Genomic DNA, 20664 nt, shown 5'->3' with positions numbered 1-20664 from the left:
AGGACATCTGATTGGTTAAAACTACACGCATAATTTAACTTGTGTCTGCTTCTTCACTGAACTACTGTATTCTGATCACTTTCAGGTTCTACTGCCCTCAACTTCTCTCATCATAAATTACACTATTTGTTATGCATTCTGTATGCTTGTGTCTTCCATGATTCCTTTTTTCTCTGATGGTCAGTTTTCTTCTTCTTTTTTTTTTTCTTTATTTCTGTATTTACTTTAGAGAGGCCTTTACCCTGAAGTGGGTTGAATATGGCTAGCAATGATGAATTTAGTTTGCTACAAAATGTGTTTAGGGAATAAGTAATTCGGTCTTACTTACCCTATTTAGAATATGGTAATGGAGTACTGTAACAGTCGAACGATGTCCAAAGCTGGTATCCTAGGCTCGAAGTAAATAAACTATACAGAGTGTAGAAGCCACAATATCCACACGAAGCGCATAGTACGTGCGCAGTGTAAGGCCTAGGCCAGTTCAGGACGATAATATATACCAACGGTACAATAATTGAAACACGATAACATACATTAACACGTAATAAAATATGAAGTAAAGTTAAAATGCTATCGAAATGTAATAGTGCAAATAATTAGAACAACTAATTATCGTTAAACTTGTAAAACTCGCTAATGGTTTGCTCATAAAATGTCGATGTCTTCTTGTTGAAAAACTTGACGCAGAGAGAGAGATCGCTCGTTGCGCGTTTGCTATATTTACAACAACAGCAATTTGCATAACTTCTACGCGATGAGCGCACACACGCAAATATAAGTGTGTGAAGTTCCTACATGTGTTTTCCTATCTATGTTTTGTCTTTCTGATGTCTCTATATTATAATTGTTTTTGTGCTATTTTTTGTTAATTAGGTAGTTAAATTTAATGAAAGAGAAAATGTGTTTATTAATTTAATTTGACGTTTATATGCTGTCTTCCTTTTTTTTTTGGGTTTAATTAAAAGAAGTAATATGTTATAACGGAGTGGAGCTGTAGCTTGGGGAGTGGAGCTGTGGCTTGGGGAGTTGAGCTGTAGCTTGGGGAGTGGAGCTGTAGCTTGGGGAGTGGAACTGAAGCTTGGAGAGTGGAGCTGTAGCTTGGGGAGTGGAGCTGTAGCTTGGGGAGTGGAGCTGTGGCTTGGGGAGTGAAGCTGTAGCTTGGGGAGTGGAACTGAAGCTTGGAGAGTGGAGCTGTAGCTTGGGGAGTGGAGCTGTAGCTTGGGGAGTGGAGCTGTAGCTTGGTGGTTCAGATGCTTGGCTACCAATCCCATGGTCCTGTGTTCAGATGCCATGATTTTTTCTCATGACTTCACTCCCAAAGACTCAATAGGTAATAAGACTTTGTTTGTGTAGAGTATCTTGTGTGTATGTTTGTCTTTGTTTAAAGGCCAATTGGTAACTGTAAGCGTCCCATTTACACAGCATGCAGAATTCGCAAGCGGTGTGGTGGAAAGTACTGGTGCTTGTAGGCCTCGAGGCTAGTGCATGTTGTAGGCACCTACATTGTTGTATAATAATAAGTAATAGCAAACAAATTTATGATATTAACAACTATATTATTTGATCAAACTCAAATAATTTACAGTTTTTAGATGTTGTATTCAAAATTATTGATCCATTGCAGCAATAAATATTGTTATTATCTATATTTATTATAAACAATTGAGCAGAAGTCAATAGACATAGTGTATGGATGTACTTTCTTAATATTGAGGATAAAGACAATTTATGCTTATTATTACTGTGAAAATAGTTTAATTGAGTCAGAATATTTTAATGAAGCAGACATGTCTGACTACACCTCATAATCAATTCAACTGGCTTTACTACTATTTTGGTAAATTGTACTTCAAGTCCATATAAATTGTATTAAAGTATGTAACCAATAAAAGGTATATCTATCAAAAAAATGTTGTAAATATGCCTACACTACTGTACACATCTGAGGATATATCATCGTCGTCATCATCATTATTGTTATCTTCGTTATCATTGTCATAATCATCAACTTCATGTTCATCAAATCATCGTCATATAGGCCTAAAGTAGTCATACAATAATGTACAGTATACAAGTTTTAACTTTGTTACTTTATTAGTAATCCAGTGATATATTATAAATGAATATATGCTAATTATCTATGTAACCCATGGAGAATTAAGTTGTTGTCAACTTGTTTCTTTAAACCAAATGATAAGAAGTATAAGTCTGGTTATTTTTAAATAAAATATTTTAAATATTAAAATACTGTAGAAATAACAACAACCACAAATAGTTGTGCAGTAATATTACTATAATATAGTATTATACCATATAAAATAAAATCAACATTTTTTCTGTTCATTTTTCTTTTATGTTATGAAAAATGATGATCATACACAATTAATGCACAATATAATAACAACATGATTCAGTTGCTTACTTCTACTACTACTAAATATGTGATAAATGTACATAAACAAAATAATGGATGTAAATAGGGTATTGAAATGTATTAAAACCTCAACCAATCAAGACATCTAAACCCTACTAAACATAATGTTTTATGATGACTATTAAACAGTTTCATTAATAACATGTTATAAACGTAAAATACAACAAAATAATATGTGTTAAAACAGTGTATTAAACAGTGTATTGAAATCAAGATTGATCTCAGGATCTGGAGGCATACCCTCAAATTCTTTAATCATTATTTATCCATTCTGTATGCTTGTTGCTTCTTCTATGAATCCATGATGGTCTGTCATAATTAATCTTTGGATTCATTTTATATCCATGGTGAGCTTTTGTTTGACAAATGGTTATCTGACTTTTCTGAAAAGTTATGTTATGTCTAATGCTTATTATTATGAGCTTAAAATGTAGTGAAATAAGTTTTGTTGAGTTATATATGAAAGTACAAATGCAGGACTAACTGCTGAATCCTTCTGGTAAGCATGTGGAATAACATTTTTCCGTCAATCGTTTGATCATTCTTCACACAGAGTCCAGCGTTTTTAATGGCGAAAAAAGAAGTTATGGCTAATATCTGCCCTTGATCATTTTAAAGATTTTTCACACCTTCAGTTATTTTCTCGATTTCTTTTTCTCTCAGCTCCTTTTTTATATCAATTGAGTTTACCATTGATATTTCAAGATCAGATGAATGTACAAAAAAATCAATGTTGCTTTTATCTTTGCGAACTCCAATCCTCCAGTCATTTGGAGCTGCGACTTTGAACTGGTTGTTGTCCTTTAACCATTTTGTTTTTACCTTGTCCTCCTCAAAGTTAAAGTCACCACCAATAATTACTGGAGCGTCGTTGTTGTTTTTAGACACATCCTTTGCAAACTCTAGAAGATTATTAAAAGCAGTTTTTTTTTTTTCATCATTTGCAGTGCTTGGTCCATGCCAGGATATTGCTACTATTTTTTTATCTGGTTCATTTTGACAATTTAAAATGACTGTGCAATGTCGCTCTTTATCCTTTTCAGTTTTGACACATTCAAACGTCAATGACCTTTTTACTAGTATGCCTATGTTTTTTTGTGATTGAGTTTTGTAAATGTATTCATGATATGCCCCACTCTGCTTGACATTTTGATTTGATTCTTGCAAGAAGATTATGTCTTGTGATAGCTGTGGTAGCTTTAAGGCAGCTTCAACTATATCGGCAACTTCATTGCCTACATTAAATGTAGTTATTGTAGTCTTGTTGAAACAAGCGCATTCTCCTTGCACAGGATTGTGATCAAGTTTCACATTAGCCATAATGTATGTAATCAATGAAATTATATTTTAACCACTGAGAAAAATAACATACGATATAAACAATATTGTAACAAAGTATAATTATCAAGTTCGTGGAACAATAATGATAATGTGAGTACTGACACAGTTTAGTAATATGGTATTATATAATATTCATTTGAAAATGGTGATTTGTTTATGTTAATTACTGTATTACGTTCAATATTTTAATTACAAGTTCAGTATTTTTCTTCACTGCAGTCCAATTTGAAATTATTTTACATCAGCTGGAAACAAATGGGAGTGAAGCAATCCATTGAATTTGTTTGTTTTAATACTTTTGAAAGCTATCCTATTAAATAAAAAAATGCAATTAAGATGGTTATAAAAACATTGTTTGAAAGTAAACACAAACATTGACATTAATACACATGCAGGTGATATAACTTCATAACGTCTTAATTGTTTGACTCAACTGTACTTCAAAATGAATTTTATTCCAAAGTTTCAGGAAATTTTTTATTTTGTACAAATAAACCAAAAATAAAAACATTATTATTATTCAAATTGCTCTTACTCTATTCATTTTAGCTTTCAACAAACCTGATGAATTACAATTATATTATTATTTATAAATATTGTAAATGAGTTTGTTTATAAAAACAGTGATATTTGAGTGATTATGAATATCTGAGTATTCTCTCTAATCTTGCTCTGCAAGAAAGGCAGAGTTCAAGTCCAATACTGGACTGGTCTAATTATTACTCTGAACATGAAATGCACAATAACAAGTAAGTAAGTAATCAATTACATAAGCTTTGCTATTTTGTAGAAAATATAAAAAATATGATTGTACAGTGGTAAAATCATAATTTAATTCGATGTTTAAAACACCATTAGAAGAAGCTGTTGAATTAGCTACTAAAAACATTGTGAAAAATAACAAATAATTTAAACACATTTATCTGTGCAAAGATGATTATGGGACATCATGAAATGCAATGGCTGAATAACTATCAAAATTACTGTAGATATGTAGAATTAAGAGTATTGTCCCCCTGAAAAAGTAATTCTTAACAATTTTGTTGTTGAATATTCCATTTTAATGTAACATAATAGTTATCCACTTTGACCAAAAATTTTTAGTTTTTGGGGGACAATACATCTTTAAGTTTTTTTAATTCCAATAATAAAAAAAATTTGTAATTATAAAAGCAAATACTGTATTATGTTATTCTGTAGCATACTATACATTACATTTATTTTATATTATATATATATATTTAATGATTGTTCGGTTTTGACACTACACAATTTTTTAATTTTATATATCTTGTGTATTTTTATTGTTTTACTTTTATATGTTTCAAGTGCAGTATGGAGAGCTGATTCGATGGTGTTTAGTGGTTTAATGGCAATCCCCAGGGTGCTGCACCATTGTCATGTATTTTATGTTGTTGTTTATGCCTAAAAATTTAATAAAATAAATGAAAATAAAAAGAGACAAAGTTTAAAAATAAAAAAATAAATACAAAATTTTGCTATGGCATTAACAACTTCAACTAGGAAACTAAAGTAAAAGATAAAGAAAAACATTTTAAAGATTGTCTCTCTGAAAAAATAATTTGTTACAATTTTGTTGTTGAAATAAAATAGTTATTCATTTTGACCATTTGACCTTGGATTAGTACAAAATTTAATTTAAAGCAAAAAATAGTTAAATTGTCTTTAAAAACAATGAGTTTTGGTTATATTAGACTGTTTATTTTGTCTTTTTGTAAGTGAAATCATTATTTTCTTTAATTTTTTCCTACAGAAAAATAACTTATTAAAACTGCAAAATGGTGTATTTAAAGTCTGATTTTCTAAATCTTTATTTTTTATGATTTTGGGGGACACTACATCATTAAATAACTGTATGTTGATAAATAATAGACATGCAACTATCACATTTGCTGGACAAGGTAACCGTAAAACAAATAGTAATGGAATACTTGTACAAAAGAACGATTTATTGGTACCTGTATTATCCAAAACCATTTTAAAAACTAGATTTGAATTTGTCACTTTGACGAGTTCGGGTTATCCGCGCAAATGCAACAGAATGTACAGAAAAATATATGAATGCCACAATTTTTATGCCATCCTATGACATGAAATAAACTATTTTGTGTCATACAGCATATTACAGTATTTACAGAATACACTGTATATGTTATATACAGTGTAGCATAGACGAAATTACGAGAATTATCTTTTAAATCCAATTATTAACACGATGACATCATCAAATTGACATATAAAGATTTAGAAGATAATTATCTAAATAATTACATTAATAAAAATTTGAAGTAAGAAATTTCGTAAAAAGCAAACGAAAAGATGAAAATGTGACTTTTTTAATTCATATGACGACGTCATGACATCAGATAGACAAAATTTGTATATTTTCATATCTACAATTCAACAGCTTCCATAATAAGTTTTAATCATGTGGGTCACTTTTCGTTCCGATGAGCTATAACAGATTAAAATATACTGTATAGATGAAATTAGATAACTCATGTTATATAATTTGTTAATATGATGACGTAATAAAAATGTAAATTTTCTTAACACATGTGAAAGAGAATTGATTTAGCAAGAACATATTAAAATCTAGGAGAAAATAGGGAACGCATTAGCGCGTTGCGCTCTATTAAATTGGATTAACTAGTACAAAAGAGAAAACAAAATTTATTTTAAAAATTCGAGTGGCCATATGGTAACGTCAAAACATCCTGTAGGTACAAATTGTACACGAATTGATATCTACAACTCATTAGCTTCCATAATACATTTTTAAAAATCGGGGTAACCTTCCATCCTGAAAAGCTAAAAAATAGGTATTTTTGCACAAATTTGCCTTAAATTACCTATTATTTAGCACACGATTATTAATGTTCAACATGCATGTGCGTCATTATTTTGCAATTTAAGTTCATCAAAATGAATGAAATCTACTACAGAAGGTATGAAGAACAAAAATCAATTGCAAAACCATTTTTCTACGCTTTGTGCGCAAAACGCAAACAATTTAGAAAATTTTGAAATGCTCAAATTGACCTGAAATGTACGCGAAATTGATTAGAAATTAATTTTGAAATTTCAAATACGCGTACTTGCATAATTTTTTTTGCATCCTTTTTCAAAAGGAAGAAGAATAAGGTAGAAAAAAAAGATCCTGACAACAACAAGGGGTTACCTGCCAAGTGCGGATAACCAATAAGATGGAGTATATGAATATTTGAGAATATAACCTCATAATTATAGAAAGTAGAATTAAAGAAAAAACTCCTTTATAGAATTCAACCTGACTTTATTCAAATTATAGCAGCGAAACATGAATGCACAGAAGCAATAAAATAAAGCTTACAGACAAACAAAATTGTATCTAGATTAAAAATAGGAATACCAAAGAGAGACTAAATATTAATGAAATTATTTTAGGATGGAAGTACATAAACAAAAAACTATTTTTTTTAACTATTATTCTGGACTAATAACATTTAAAAAATTTACTGACCTGGTGTTTTTAGCAAAATGGTAGAAATTGTCTTCAAATGAAGATCTTCTAGAGGTTTATCTATTTTAACTAACAGCACCACAAACTGATCACAAGTAATTGAATGTGAAAAAACTAAAGTTGCCGATGTATTTATCATGTATGAAACTCCTCTACATTTAGTTCACAATCATCATGCAATCACATTGCAGTAAAAACCATTCATTGTTATTCAGTACACCAATCATTGTGCAGTACTACGCACCTTAGTCATCTGAAATTGTTTATTTTTCATAATTTTTTTCAAATGCCTCTCTATTTACAGCATTTGTGTACAAAAGAATAGGGATTTTACTGTGTAATTTGAAGTGTCTGATAAGAAAGTGCTTATTTTTAACAAAATTGTTGTAAACATGTGAGAAATTATAGATATAATCTATATATAAATTTACGTAAGGGCAAAATTCGGTAAATCGCGTGTTACTTCTAGAATGTTTACTCGATGGTATATAAAGTTGGTTCGTACATTCTTTATTAATTTTAACCACCTGATGTAACCATGTTTACTAATTAAATTGAGTTAGATAATTAGTTATTGACAATTAAAACGAATTTAGGTTAAACGATTTGCCTCAAATTTTCCGATCGTGGTATACACTGTCTAATGGATGTCTATCTTGAAAAATACCCGCACATAATAATATGATGATGCTTCGCATTTTTCTATCTTCTCCAACGATAATTGTTTTTAATAGCTGAAAACCGGTTGAACAGCTCGAATACAGCATCATATAAATTTTGAAAACAGGCCGATTTTCTTTAAAAAAATACTATTTTGATAGATTTAATATACGTTTATACAAATGTATTGATTTCCGATGAATGGAACATTCCAATATAACTATTTGGTTGAAAACAAGTACCAGCTGTAGGTAAATTTATTGGCCCTTGGGGAATTAACCTAAAACATATATAGATATAGTATTGCAATACTTGGACAGTACTGTATTAACCATTTTTGGTCGCCATTTGAAGCGCAATTTTTTTACTGTGAGTGTGGGTAATGTACAAATAAACGTATTACTGTGATGTGTGAGGCCCTACTGTTAGATATATAAACGCACAATATACAAATAAACTTTATTGCTGACAGTTGCTTCTCAACGTTTGTATTAATTAATAATTACAAAGAATATAAACGTTGTAGTGGTACGTATATCGTTACATGTACTATGCTATTTCAATCGACTATGACAGTGACAAAGTATTATACCAGGTATACGCAGTTCAATGACATTTGTTTACTGTGTACATTCATTTACTGCATACGCAGTAAAAGGGGTAAATCAAATTATCAGCCCATGCGTGCCAAAACAAACTTCATTATATCTTACAATTACCAACTTCATTGTGGGAGATACACAGATACATGCAGAATAATAATAATAATAATAATTGTTGCTAGATTATGTATTTTTTTAAAATAAAGTTTATTTATATAAATATCTATTTTTTATATTAATTTACATTTTACTTCAATCTTTTTTACACTCTTCATCTTGCATTTCATAAGTGACCTTAGAGGAGGTCGTTGACATGTTGATAGCATCATTTTCTTCTTGTAAGTCGCTGTAAGATGGTGGTTTATTCAAATCAACTTCTACACTAACTTTCTTCTCATTCTTCATTGAATCCTTTTTTGTTATTGAATCTGCATAATAAAAAATTATTAATGGAGAATTGCCCTTTTACACTAAGATAATAACAATTGACTATAAATAAGCATTTTCCTACATAAGACAAAAGAAATAAACAAAATGTTTATTCTTCATGAGATAACCATCTTTTCTACCTTTGATGAAAATAATATTTTCACATGTCCAATCAAATGACGTCATGATAAGAGCAATACTATCGTGACAATACGATTTTATTTTTCTTATTGATTACGTCATTAATTAAAAAATATATTATCTGTATCCGGCATAAATAGTTATCCTATAATAGTTCTAGTATGAAATCTTTTCTAATTTTTTTGTCTTGTGTAAGAAAAATATGTATGTTTACAACTGATCACAACTGACAGGCACAACAAAATGTTGACATAGTTAGTTGACTTAGTTGCTTTCAGTTGCCCATGTTCTATTTATTCAGGAACTGAAAAAATGGCCCTTTTAAAGATGTATTGTCCCCTGAAAAAATAATTCGTAACACAATTTTTGTTGAATATGCCATTTTAATGTAACATAATAGTTATCCACTTTAACCAAAAATTGGATAGAAAAAAAATGTATTTACATGAAAAAAACTTTTTTTTTATTTTGTCAATTTATAGGTGAAAACATTTTTTTTTTCTATGGAAGTAATTAACTTTATTAAAACTACAAAATAACATATTCAAAGTCTGATTTAATTAATCTTCATTTTTCATGTTTTTGGGGACAATACATCTTTAAATTAACCAAACAATACTAGAAATCACTTTACCACTTCAATCACAATTTGTTGTACAGATCCACCACAACTTACTTAATACTATGCCTTGCTTTTGTGCTTCTGCTACGATCATTTCCATTTGTTTTTGTTGTTCTTCATAATGTTTCCGTAATTCATAAAGTTCAATTTCAGCTTCTTCTCTCAGAAATTTCTGTGCTGTTATCTTTTCATGGGCCTTAGCTTCTACAGACAGCACCAGACCTAGGAGAACAAATTGTAAAATACAATTAAAATGGGACTACTATTGCAGATTGGTATGAAGCTTGCAAACAACCAAGTGGTGAGGGAATCACAGATGCCAAATGAATTTTTATAGCTAGATTTTTTGGTACGAACTTTTGTAAGGAAAATAGGAGGAACAGAAGCAGTTGTAGATACCAAAAATAGTAACAAATATCCCATAGAGGAGAGAATTTTATAATGGAAAGGAAGGGTGCAGTCATTGTGTGTTTATGTGGTAAAGTGTTTTGCAATAATTACATTACATTATATTATTTTTATAAAAAGTTGTGGGTAATAAAATTATTCAGTTTCATGAAAAAATTACCTTGTCACAAATAATATTCCACACTAGACTGAACAATTGGGATTATCAAGGGTATTTTATCATTCATTATCGCAATTCACCTAACTGGTTCAAGTCTGCTTTAAATTGGTTTGATGACGTGTATAGTACGTGAAGAAGTAGAAACTGGTTAATTAAATCATGTGGATATTTAAAGCAAAAAAGGGTTGAGTGAAATAATTCACCTAGTGTAAAGTAGGCTTTACTCACCATTAACTATTCTAACAATCCTCCATAGACGCAAAAATATAAGCAACTGGATGACTGCCATGAAGGTTTCCTCGTAAATAAGAAAAACAATGTCTAACACAAACGAAATAATCACAATTACCGCGTCAAACATTTCCAATTTGTGCTTAAAAAATTCCAGTTGGAACGCATATAATTTGAACATTATCTCAACAAGGAAGATAGTAAGGATGCCAATACTCATGTAGTGGAGAACCAGGGCTGCTGTCAATTCTTTCTCTGCCGTGTGCTCCTCTTCATCACCATCGCCCTCGCCTTCACATGCTTTGTTTTCATTCTAATAATAATAATAGTAAATATTGTAAATAATAGAGTTTGTTTCAATTACATTTTATAGCATGGAATAAAATTACACAATGATTATGTCATAAAATCTAGTTTCAATGCAACTTCAATGCAGAAAAACAGTGCCTTACACCAAACCAAGGGCCTGAATGGGATATTTGTATTATGAAATCGGTTTATCATTACCATCTCATCACCATCATTTATTGTCAGTACTGGATATTCATCATTTTCATTAAGTTTAAAACATCATTGCTTGCCATTATTTTTTCTGCAGCTTTATGATTTATCGCAATAGTTAATTTCCCCATACTACTGTATTTCTCATTCCGATTGGTTTATGATCATGTGCAGATTTATTGAACATTTATTGCATAGTAGTCTGAGGCTTACATACTGTATACTATAATCATACTACTGTATACTGATCTATGTACCTCTACAGCCGACAAATCCAAGACCAACTCGCATATAACAAGGATACAATCTGCAAGCACTAATGCGATGATTGCAACATGGAAATTATGGCTATGTAAAATACGCTGTAGTTTTCCACGGAATGTGTCTTCTCCAGCCGTGAATGTTATATGGTGAGTGGGAGCTGCACCAATCTCTGTGTCTTCATTTTTCACAATCCCTTCTTCATCTTCCTGTTTTGGTTTAAAAAAACCCATCTCTTCTGAAAAATAATTTCCGGAAAAACTTTTTAAACACAGTATAATTGCCTATGATTGAAAATGTTTATCTGGTTTGATACGTTACTAATTTTGGTTTGTCAAAATATAATTTTATAATAATATAATTGCCTATATTATCAATACTGGGGTTCTTGGTCCAAATCAAGTACAGTATAATGTATATTTCACTGATCTATTTCACTGTACTTCTCTTTGTGCATATGTTCATTTTAACAGAAAGAGTATAATTCCAGGGTTCTGGGTCCAAATCAAGTATAATGTGCTTCTCTCTTTGTTTATATACACCACACTTCAATTTAGATGACATCACATATTGGACATAAAATGGCTGCAGGCAAATAGGAAAATGTGCCTTTTATTTATGAGTTTAGATTTAGAAAATATTTCCATGTGGGATTGGGAGTCCGATAGTTGCCTAATATCACAGAAGGCCTATAAAAATATTTGTTCTAAATATCTGATTCCTTTTTATATAGTATCACATGGATATGGAAGCAGTGATATTAGCCGACTTGTTTGTTTTGGCTCAGGAAAAAATCACCCACTGACCATCACTGACCAATATCTTACAATTCCACCCTGACAGTGCCACACCAATGACGGTGCCACGCCCTGTGATTAAATTTGCTGATTACTATAAAATCATTACTAACTGATGTGATATTTTTAGGTATTGCGGTATATTAAAATAAAAGTACTATAGGCCTACTGGAATGACATTGCAGTTTGGTTACGACGCTCAGGTACCAATTCCCAGGGTCCTAGGTTCAAATGATATTAGGAATGTTTCTAATGACAAATAAACTCCCAAATACTTCTTTATTATGAATTTGTTTATGTAGATATTCTGGTGTTTTTGTTTGTCTTGTGAACGGATTGTCACCTATTGAGACAGTAAAAGGATTCGGTATTGGCTATCCTTGGCATTCCACCAAATAAATAATAACAATAACAATATAAATAATAAACACAATCATGTATTTTTGTCAATAATATCAAATGTTGGCGCCTTCCGGGTTGAATGATATTCACCAACCCAAATTTCTTTGTAAACAATTCGTTTAAAATCAAGTGACACAATACAGATAAAAGACATATGCTTCATCAGATTTGAATGTTTATGTGTACAGTATATATTTAGGTGATCATTTAGAATAAAATGATCACCTATTGTTATTGTATAAAATCTTTATTATTATTTTTTTTTTTCTTTTTATTGTTTCTGTACACTATTTTGTGTAACAATTATCTCAAAAAGTTTAATGTCAATGATTACAAAAATTTCAGAATATCTTTCAAATAATATAACTTAATCCTAATAAGCTTTCCAGCGTGATCACTCATCCGTGACGACATTTATACGCCATTTTGCGAAATCACATTATCAATCATATCTCCATAATTCATTATCACATATTAATGAAATTCACTACACGTAAACTTCAGATCAAGGGTAAAAATATTAGCAAATAAAAACGCACGCGCACGTAGGTTCATGCGCGTGATATCGCGCGTTAAAAATTTAAAACGCTCAAAATTAAGTTTTGATCAATTTAGAGCATGAATTAGGCCATTTGCGTGTTTCAAAAAATTACTGCGCAAAAATGCGTTTTTGCGCGCGCGATACTTAAAAAGCATAAAAAATATGAATTTTTTTTACAAATCTCATTCTACTCACCATCCTTAGTACATTCACCAAATTTGAGTCAGTTCCGACTTAAAATAACGCTATACGAGCACGTTAAAAATGACAAAATGCGCACATTAATTTTACAAAAGTTCTGAAAATGGTGAAAAATAGGTCTTTTTTAAAATGAAAATAATTCTTCAGAATGCAAGATGACCCCCGATTTTTTTAACTTATTCTGGAAGCCATTGAGTTGTAGATATGAATTCATGTACACATTTTACGTACAAAATGTTTTGACGTCATCAAATGGCCACTTGAATTTAAAAATTAGGATTTGTTATCTTTTTGTGTCGATTATCACATTCAACAGAGCGCATCTTGGTTATGTGTGCTCGAATTTCGCACAACTTTCAGTATGTGCTTGCTTAATTAATTATCTTTATCATGAGTTGACACTATCTTCATTTTAATGACGTCATCACGCGTAAAAACTTGAATAACGTAGGCCGTGTAATTTCACCTTCGCAGTAAATTTGAATATCTTACAGCTCTTCAGAATTAAAGGTTACCTTGATGATTATAATTTATTATGAAAGCTGATGAAATTTAGATATTAATTCATATAAAAATTAAGCCTATCGGATGTTGTGACGTTAACATATGGCCAGTTGAAGTGAAAAAGTAGTTTTTTCATATTTTTCGTCAAAGTTATACACAATTCAAAGAGCGCGCACAGCGCTTCTACGTGCCAAATTTTTTTCCAAATCTTATATTTTTTTGCTCAATTAATTATCTTTCGAAATTGTCATCTTAAAGTTTAGTTTGATAACGTCATCAAAAAATTAGAACATGTGTGTCCCGTAATTTCACCTATGCTACACTGTATATAGATATACTGTACATATGGCATATAGGCACAACTCAGCACTATAAGCGTATATAATAGGATGGCATACACCAACATTTTCCGATCGTATGTTAACGTACGTGCATGTTTAAAAAAAAATAATTTCAGTAAAATGATCACCTATAATTCGTCAAAGTGACGAATTAAATTCTAGTTGTTACTTAATATTAGTATGAAGTGTAATCACCTCCAAAAATACAAAAGTACAACATATTTGTGAAATAAAACACCACTGCATGGTTTTTCCAGTTTAAAACTGAAGCTATCTGTTAGGATGAAGCCCATACCCCAATAGATGCTTCAACTATTCAGAATCCCGAAAATAATAATAATAGTGCATAGCAAGCTCTTATTGCGCTGCAAATTATTCCCCCGGTAATTTTTTAATCAAACACGTATGGAAGCATACTCCCATAATAAGTTGTGTCTTGATCTAACCAGTACCGATTTAAACACTTGGTAGAGAGGCAAATTTAATTGTAAAGTGTCTTGCCTAAGGATACAGCGATGCAGCAATAGTTGGATTCAGACCACGATCTCACGATTAGTAATCCAAGTCCAACACACTGCGCCCTCACTATAAAAACAAACAATTAGTAGCAATTCATTGCTGTCACTTCCCTATTTCAAAACGGAAGTGTTTGCGTTGCCAATTTCACTCATATATAATAGTTTAGGAAATTACGTTCGCTTGGTACTTTCTTCATATTGTTCATTTGAGGAAGAAGTTGTTAAAAAATCCGCTGTTTATTTGTGAATGTCATTTGTCATACTTTTTTATTTTTGGTGGCAATTAGCTTTCGTGACAAAACGCTTCCTTTTACACTTTAAAATCATCACCATTCAAATTCTTCTAAATTTTAGAAGAAATTGAATGATCAAAAAATGTATTATATACTTTAGTTGCATGACTTTCAAAGCCTGAGAAGTGATTTTGGGAGACTCCTCAGTTATCTGGACAACCAAATGTGTCTTTGAACTCTTGTGCGCTGTATGATCTGTACACACAGAACAGGATAGTATAGAATTGTGATATACTGTACCTACGAAAATATTAAAATATCAATGTTAAATTGCTTTATAAACAAATCACATCACATTGTTTGTTGAGTAGTTCCCTGCAGAGTAGTTTACCCAGGGAGTTGTTATCTAAATACTCCCTAGTTTGCCTTACCTTTTACACAGTTTGCTGAAATAAGTTTAAAGAAAAACTAAATTGAGGCCCATTTCAACGTAAGTTTGTACTTTGTTTACAGTAGACCATTTTCTGAACTTTGTACTGTTGTTAGTTTTCTGTTGTTGGTACAAGCATGCAGAATTACAATGGGTTTAAGTTATTTACAAGTTACTATCTGACAGTAGATGTTTGTTCATTCTCATCGCTATCCCTTAACTCTGAAAATCTGAAATAGCCTAGGTGGTGATACACGTTTGGGAGTTTCATGTGTTATTTGGAAGGAAAGTTTTAAACTTTTTTAAAAGCTCAAAATGTAGATTCAATAATTTCTTTCATAATTGTAAAATTTCCAAATTCTTTACACAGTTTTTCAATAGATAGAAGAAGAATAGAAGATATTAACAGGAACATTTACATGAATAGATTTATTATCTATTTTAAAAGCCCTAAAACGTCAATTATTAGTTGGAATTTTCAGTGCTTTTAGTTCCTTAATAGAGACAGTTAACTTGTCACATGTTAATACCTGGATTATTAATTGGAATTTCCAGTGTATTATATACTTCAATAATGACAGTAAATGTGTCACATGTTAGCTTACAGGTAGGGTACCTGGATTTAATATATAACATGCAATGTTCAGTGCATAATTATTAAAGGTCTTTCTCCAATTAAGAACCCACGTTTTAGTGGTATGTAGTCGCTCTGATTATAAGTCCTCCAACTAAAGACCGGTCACTAGAAGTGGTCTTTAAATCACCCTATTTAGAGGACAAATTAAATGTCAGAATGGTATGCTTCCCAGATTAAATCAGGTTGGTCCTCCTGTCCATTTGTGTGTATTTCAAAAACTGCATTTGTTTGATTTTCAGTCAATTTTCTAACCTAAAGATACATTAAAGTGATCTTTAATTAAATTTTAAGGGAAATGTATTGTTCAGTTGGGTCCACCCAAACCATGGTCTTTGGTCGCTAATTTGAGGGAGTCTTTAATTGGCAGGAACTAATGATAAAAGATAGGCGATCATCTGGGGTGACGGTACAGAGGTCTTTAATTGAAGGGGAGATCTGTATAATACCCCTTTCACTCCAAAAGCAAAACTCCGGAGATGACGCTCTGCTGTGTGAAAGGTAAAATTAAACAACTCCAGAGTTCAAAACACTGGAGTTCTCCAGTGGGTGAACTGCAGGGACATGCCGTGACGGTCAGTGTGAAAGGTACCAACATCAAACTCCAGAGTTTTTAGGTCAACAGGTCATCCTCACACGATCAATCAATCATTGCTTTAGTTTTATTTCAAAATACTTTAAATATGTGAAAAAAATCTACAAAATAATAAATAGTATAAATAAAACATTAAATGACTTCTGAGACTGGAAAATAATCATTAAATTTAAAATATTATCAATTAAAATGATACAAAATAGAGTATTTACAATTTTATTTCAAAAACCCCGGTGTTGCTATAGGTTGATGTGATGGGGTCTCTTTAGAGTTTCTCAACATTTTGAATGGTCACAAACCCCGGGGAGATCATTTCGGAGTTTGGTGTGAAAGGGATATTATTGTTATTTATTTTGGCTGTATGCCAAGGACTACCGACATAATTTAATCACTGTACCCAATAAGTGGGAGTGGAAAAATAATTTCATAATTGCAAAATTTCCCAATTCGTACTTACTTACATACAGTTATACTGATTTCAATAGCTTATTATCTATTTTCAAAGCCCTAAAATGGTGCATTAAGTTCTTTGACAGTAAACAAATTTGCTTGTACCTGGATTATTGGAATTTTTCATCCATTAACTTCCGCGATAGGAACAATACAGTAGGCCTACCTTTATTATTAGTTGGAATGTTGTGGTGCATTAAGTTCCTTAATAGTGAAGTAAACTTTTGAGGTGTTAGCTTATACAGGTAGCGTACCTGGATTAATAATAATCATGCAATGTGCAGTGTATTATTATTATTTATTTTGGCAGTATGCCAAAGATTATATTAATAACTATAATAGATGATAATCTTTAAGTCTTTGGGAAGGGAGTGGAATTGTTTGTTGCTATGATAACAAAAATCCTGACATAGTGTAAGGGAAGTTATTATGATCTATCAGCTTACTGCTGCACTGTCCATTGGTTTGAATGATAACACTCGACTTCAGGAGTTTAAATTTAAAATTGCAGAGAATTACATTGGTGTTTAAATCATTTTTGTTTTCCTTTACGCCGGGTTGTTTTCAATTAGTTTACTTTTTATTCAGCGTCTCTATATAACATTTATCACTTTCCGTAATTTCTTTGATCTTTATTTGTTTTTGCAATATTTTACAAGAGTGGTTCACTCAGCTGGGAACTACAATACAATACATCTATTTATTTTAACTTTTTTCCCGAGAGTAGCTCTAACAGCAGCACTACAGAAGAGCACCCTTGTCTTGACAATGACACAATAAGAGTTGCATATATCTCCATATAACTGTAATTATTATTATTGTTCCAAGTATTGATGTGCAATTAAACATCATCTCAATTTATGAGAAGTGCAATTACTGGATTGGCTCTTAATCAAATCACAAACAGAAAAAGTCATTATGAAATATAAGAGATATATATACTGCCCTACTTTGAGAAAAGGGCTTAACTACATTTTTTTCGTAATTGATATTTTTGTCTAATTTGACGGTTGGGGGTATACTCTATAACTTGAATTGACCAGTTATCCCAAGATATATGTCTATAAATATGAAATTTATAATAATTATTATTGGGACTTATCTACAAACATGGCCTATAGAAATAATTTGACAAAGGCCTCAACTACAGCAATTGACCAATCAAATAACAGTATGATGAATATATGAGGCAGATTAATGCTCTTAGGAGAAAAGCCTTTTTCAAATATTTTGTAAATTTTTTACAAATTACCTGATCTAAATTACATTTATAATTTATTTCAACTAATATAAAGTTACTAAATGTTTTCGTAAAATAAATAACTGCAAAAGATATTTTTTCAATAATGTACTTTTGAAATATATTCATTTGAAAATAAAATACTATATGAACTTTTGTAGTGAAAAACAAAAACACGTTTTGGTCAATTACTCAAAAGTAGCTTTTTGTAGATAAGCCCTTTTCTCAAAGTATGGCAGTATAGCTCCCTCAATTTTAAAATAGATAAACATGCATTTTTCTTATGTGAAACAAATGAAATTAGAAAAGTTTTAATCCTAGAACTATAGGATAACCATTTATGCTTCATTTGATGAAAATAGTATTTTTTTAATTCAATTAAATGACGTCATGATCAATAAGAACAATACAATCGTTGTATCGTCTCAATATTATTGCTCTTACTAATCATGACATCATTTGATTGGACGTGTGAAAATATTATTTTCATCAAAGGAAGTATAAATGGTTATCCTGTAGTTATAGGATGAAAACTGTTCTAATTTCTTTTGTAATGGGCCTTTAGGGTCTGTGTTAAGGGTCTTTCCATGAGCATGCTGTCTTCATTTTTGGTCCGAATCTGATAGCTCATATTTGCTATAAATTTTTGGAGCAGCTGAATAATAAAGCTAAAACAACTTATTTACTATTTATTTTGTATGCTGCAATAATTAGAATACTTATTATTCTATTTCCAAATCCTGAAAACATCAATTAGTTGGAATTTTTTGGAGAAAGTTCCTTCTTTAATAGAGACAACTTGTGCGTCGCTTTTAATATACCTGGATTATTAATTGTAATTTTTTGTGCAACTTCTGTAAAAATGACAGCTAGTGATTGTGTCACATGTTAGCTTATGAATAATTCAGGTACAGTATTAATCAATAGGACCTGGATTTCATTCATAATCAAGCACTGTTCAGTGACTAATATTATTGTTATTTATTTTGGCAGTATGCCAAGGACTACCTACATAATATAATCACTGTAGCCGATAGGTGGCAGTCTTTAGAGGAATCGGATAATAATTTAATAAAATTGTAAAATTTCCCAATTTTCCTTTCCAAATGAGAGGTTCTACCGTATTCAATTATTTGCTGAAACAACAATTTATTTCATATAATTTCACACCATGTGACCCACAATCGTCCAATCAAATGACAGGAATTTATTTAGGTGTTATATATAATGCAATATTGAATACCTGTTGCATCTTAGTTTTTAATTCCTCAACGGTATTAGTCATTGTCATGGTTATTAACAATATACTTAAGAACTTTATTTTTAAAGGATTTATTGATGCATTGTATTTTTCTATGGCCAACTACGAAATAGACAATGCTTCTTTCTTTTTTAACTATTACGAAGAATTGTTTGGTCGACTGAACAGAAATCTACGAGTCATCCTGATTCAACAATTTCTTTTTGGAACTCAAACTTTCACCTAAAGACTTTTAAAAGGAATGTGGTTAATAGTTTGATCTCTATTCCTATTGCTTGAGGAAATATTGCTTTAAAAACATAGAACATATGGCCAGGATACAATGGCTACTTAGTTGAGTCAAGTCTCAATCAAGTATACTGTACACAATCAAGTCTCAATATACCGTCTGTCGTAATAATTTATTCTATCTTTTATTTTTCAAAACAAACTTTATTGCTTAACAAAATTATTGCTGAAATATTGATAATATGAGAGAAATCTGTGAGTGAAATCTAAGACTGAAAACTCGAATTTGGAAAAAACTTAAAATAAGTATTTAACCTTTTTAAAAAAATCATCTCACGACCTATGATGAATATAAGGAGTCATGACAATACTGTATAGGAATAAAAAATGTTTTTTTTGGCCCGGTATATTCAACTTTATGATATATGTGCAGAGAAAGATATCATAACTTTACAAATCTACTCACAAACAAATTATTTACATTCAGTTTATGAATAATCTGCTCAGGTTTTGATCATTAACAATACTATTAATTCCACCTGTTACTTAAACAAATACTGTAGGCATTTATACAATACTCTGAAATATATGAAACAGGAACTAAAATGTTTCTGGTCTCGACCCAGACAGTGTGAAAAGGTTTTACAATACTTTACTTCTACACTTGCTGTCTATTTAATTTTTAAACATTAGTAATTAATATCATCATAAATAAACTAACCATTTTTTCCACAATGATTCTTTTTTGAAGTCTCAGGCAAACTTTCTTCTGTTTCATTGCTGTTTGACTCCATCTCTTGCTGATAAAGCTGTGATTTGTGAAGAATAAGAGTAACCTACTTGTTGCAACTTAAACAACCTGTAGTCATAATGAATGTATTCATTGTCAAAACCAATTACAGACTAAGAAAACAAGTCTTTCCTTTAATTAGTAAACAATCACAGCTGCAAGATATTGAAAGAGTACTCAAATGTT

The 20664-nt window shown here is 30.8% G+C and overlaps 1 protein-coding gene across 6 annotated transcripts in view; it reads right to left on the bottom strand.

The window, feature by feature from the left end:
• The window catches only part of LOC144834507 (voltage-gated hydrogen channel 1-like), a 46924-nt gene extending 26281 nt beyond the window's left edge, over positions 1 to 20643 (bottom strand). The window contains exons 1-6 of one of the 6 annotated variants that reach the window (XR_013610979.1): positions 20410 to 20643; positions 11310 to 11551; positions 10549 to 10864; positions 9807 to 9974; positions 7299 to 8988; positions 2689 to 4085 (exon numbers count right to left, since the gene is read on the bottom strand). Coding sequence is in view for 3 of the 6 variants with exons in the window: in XM_078689332.1 (XP_078545458.1) it covers positions 8813 to 8988; positions 9807 to 9974; positions 10549 to 10864; positions 11310 to 11551; positions 20410 to 20482 (975 nt within the window). In the remaining 3 variants the exon portion in view is untranslated. Of the gene's footprint in view, positions 1 to 2688; positions 4086 to 6998; positions 8989 to 9806; positions 9975 to 10548; positions 10865 to 11309; positions 11552 to 20409 lie in introns of those variants that run through there. The other 5 variants (XR_013610980.1, XR_013610981.1, XM_078689332.1 and 2 more) reach the window with 5 other exon arrangements.
• Between the last annotated feature and the right edge of the window lie 21 nt (positions 20644 to 20664).

Source organism: Antedon bifida, chromosome 2, assembly GCF_963402885.1.
Source record: "Antedon bifida chromosome 2, ecAntBifi1.1, whole genome shotgun sequence".
NCBI lineage: Eukaryota > Metazoa > Echinodermata > Crinoidea > Comatulida > Antedonidae > Antedon > Antedon bifida.
The sequence above is the reverse complement of the archived record's forward strand: the minus strand, read 5'-3'. Positions and strand labels throughout refer to the sequence as shown.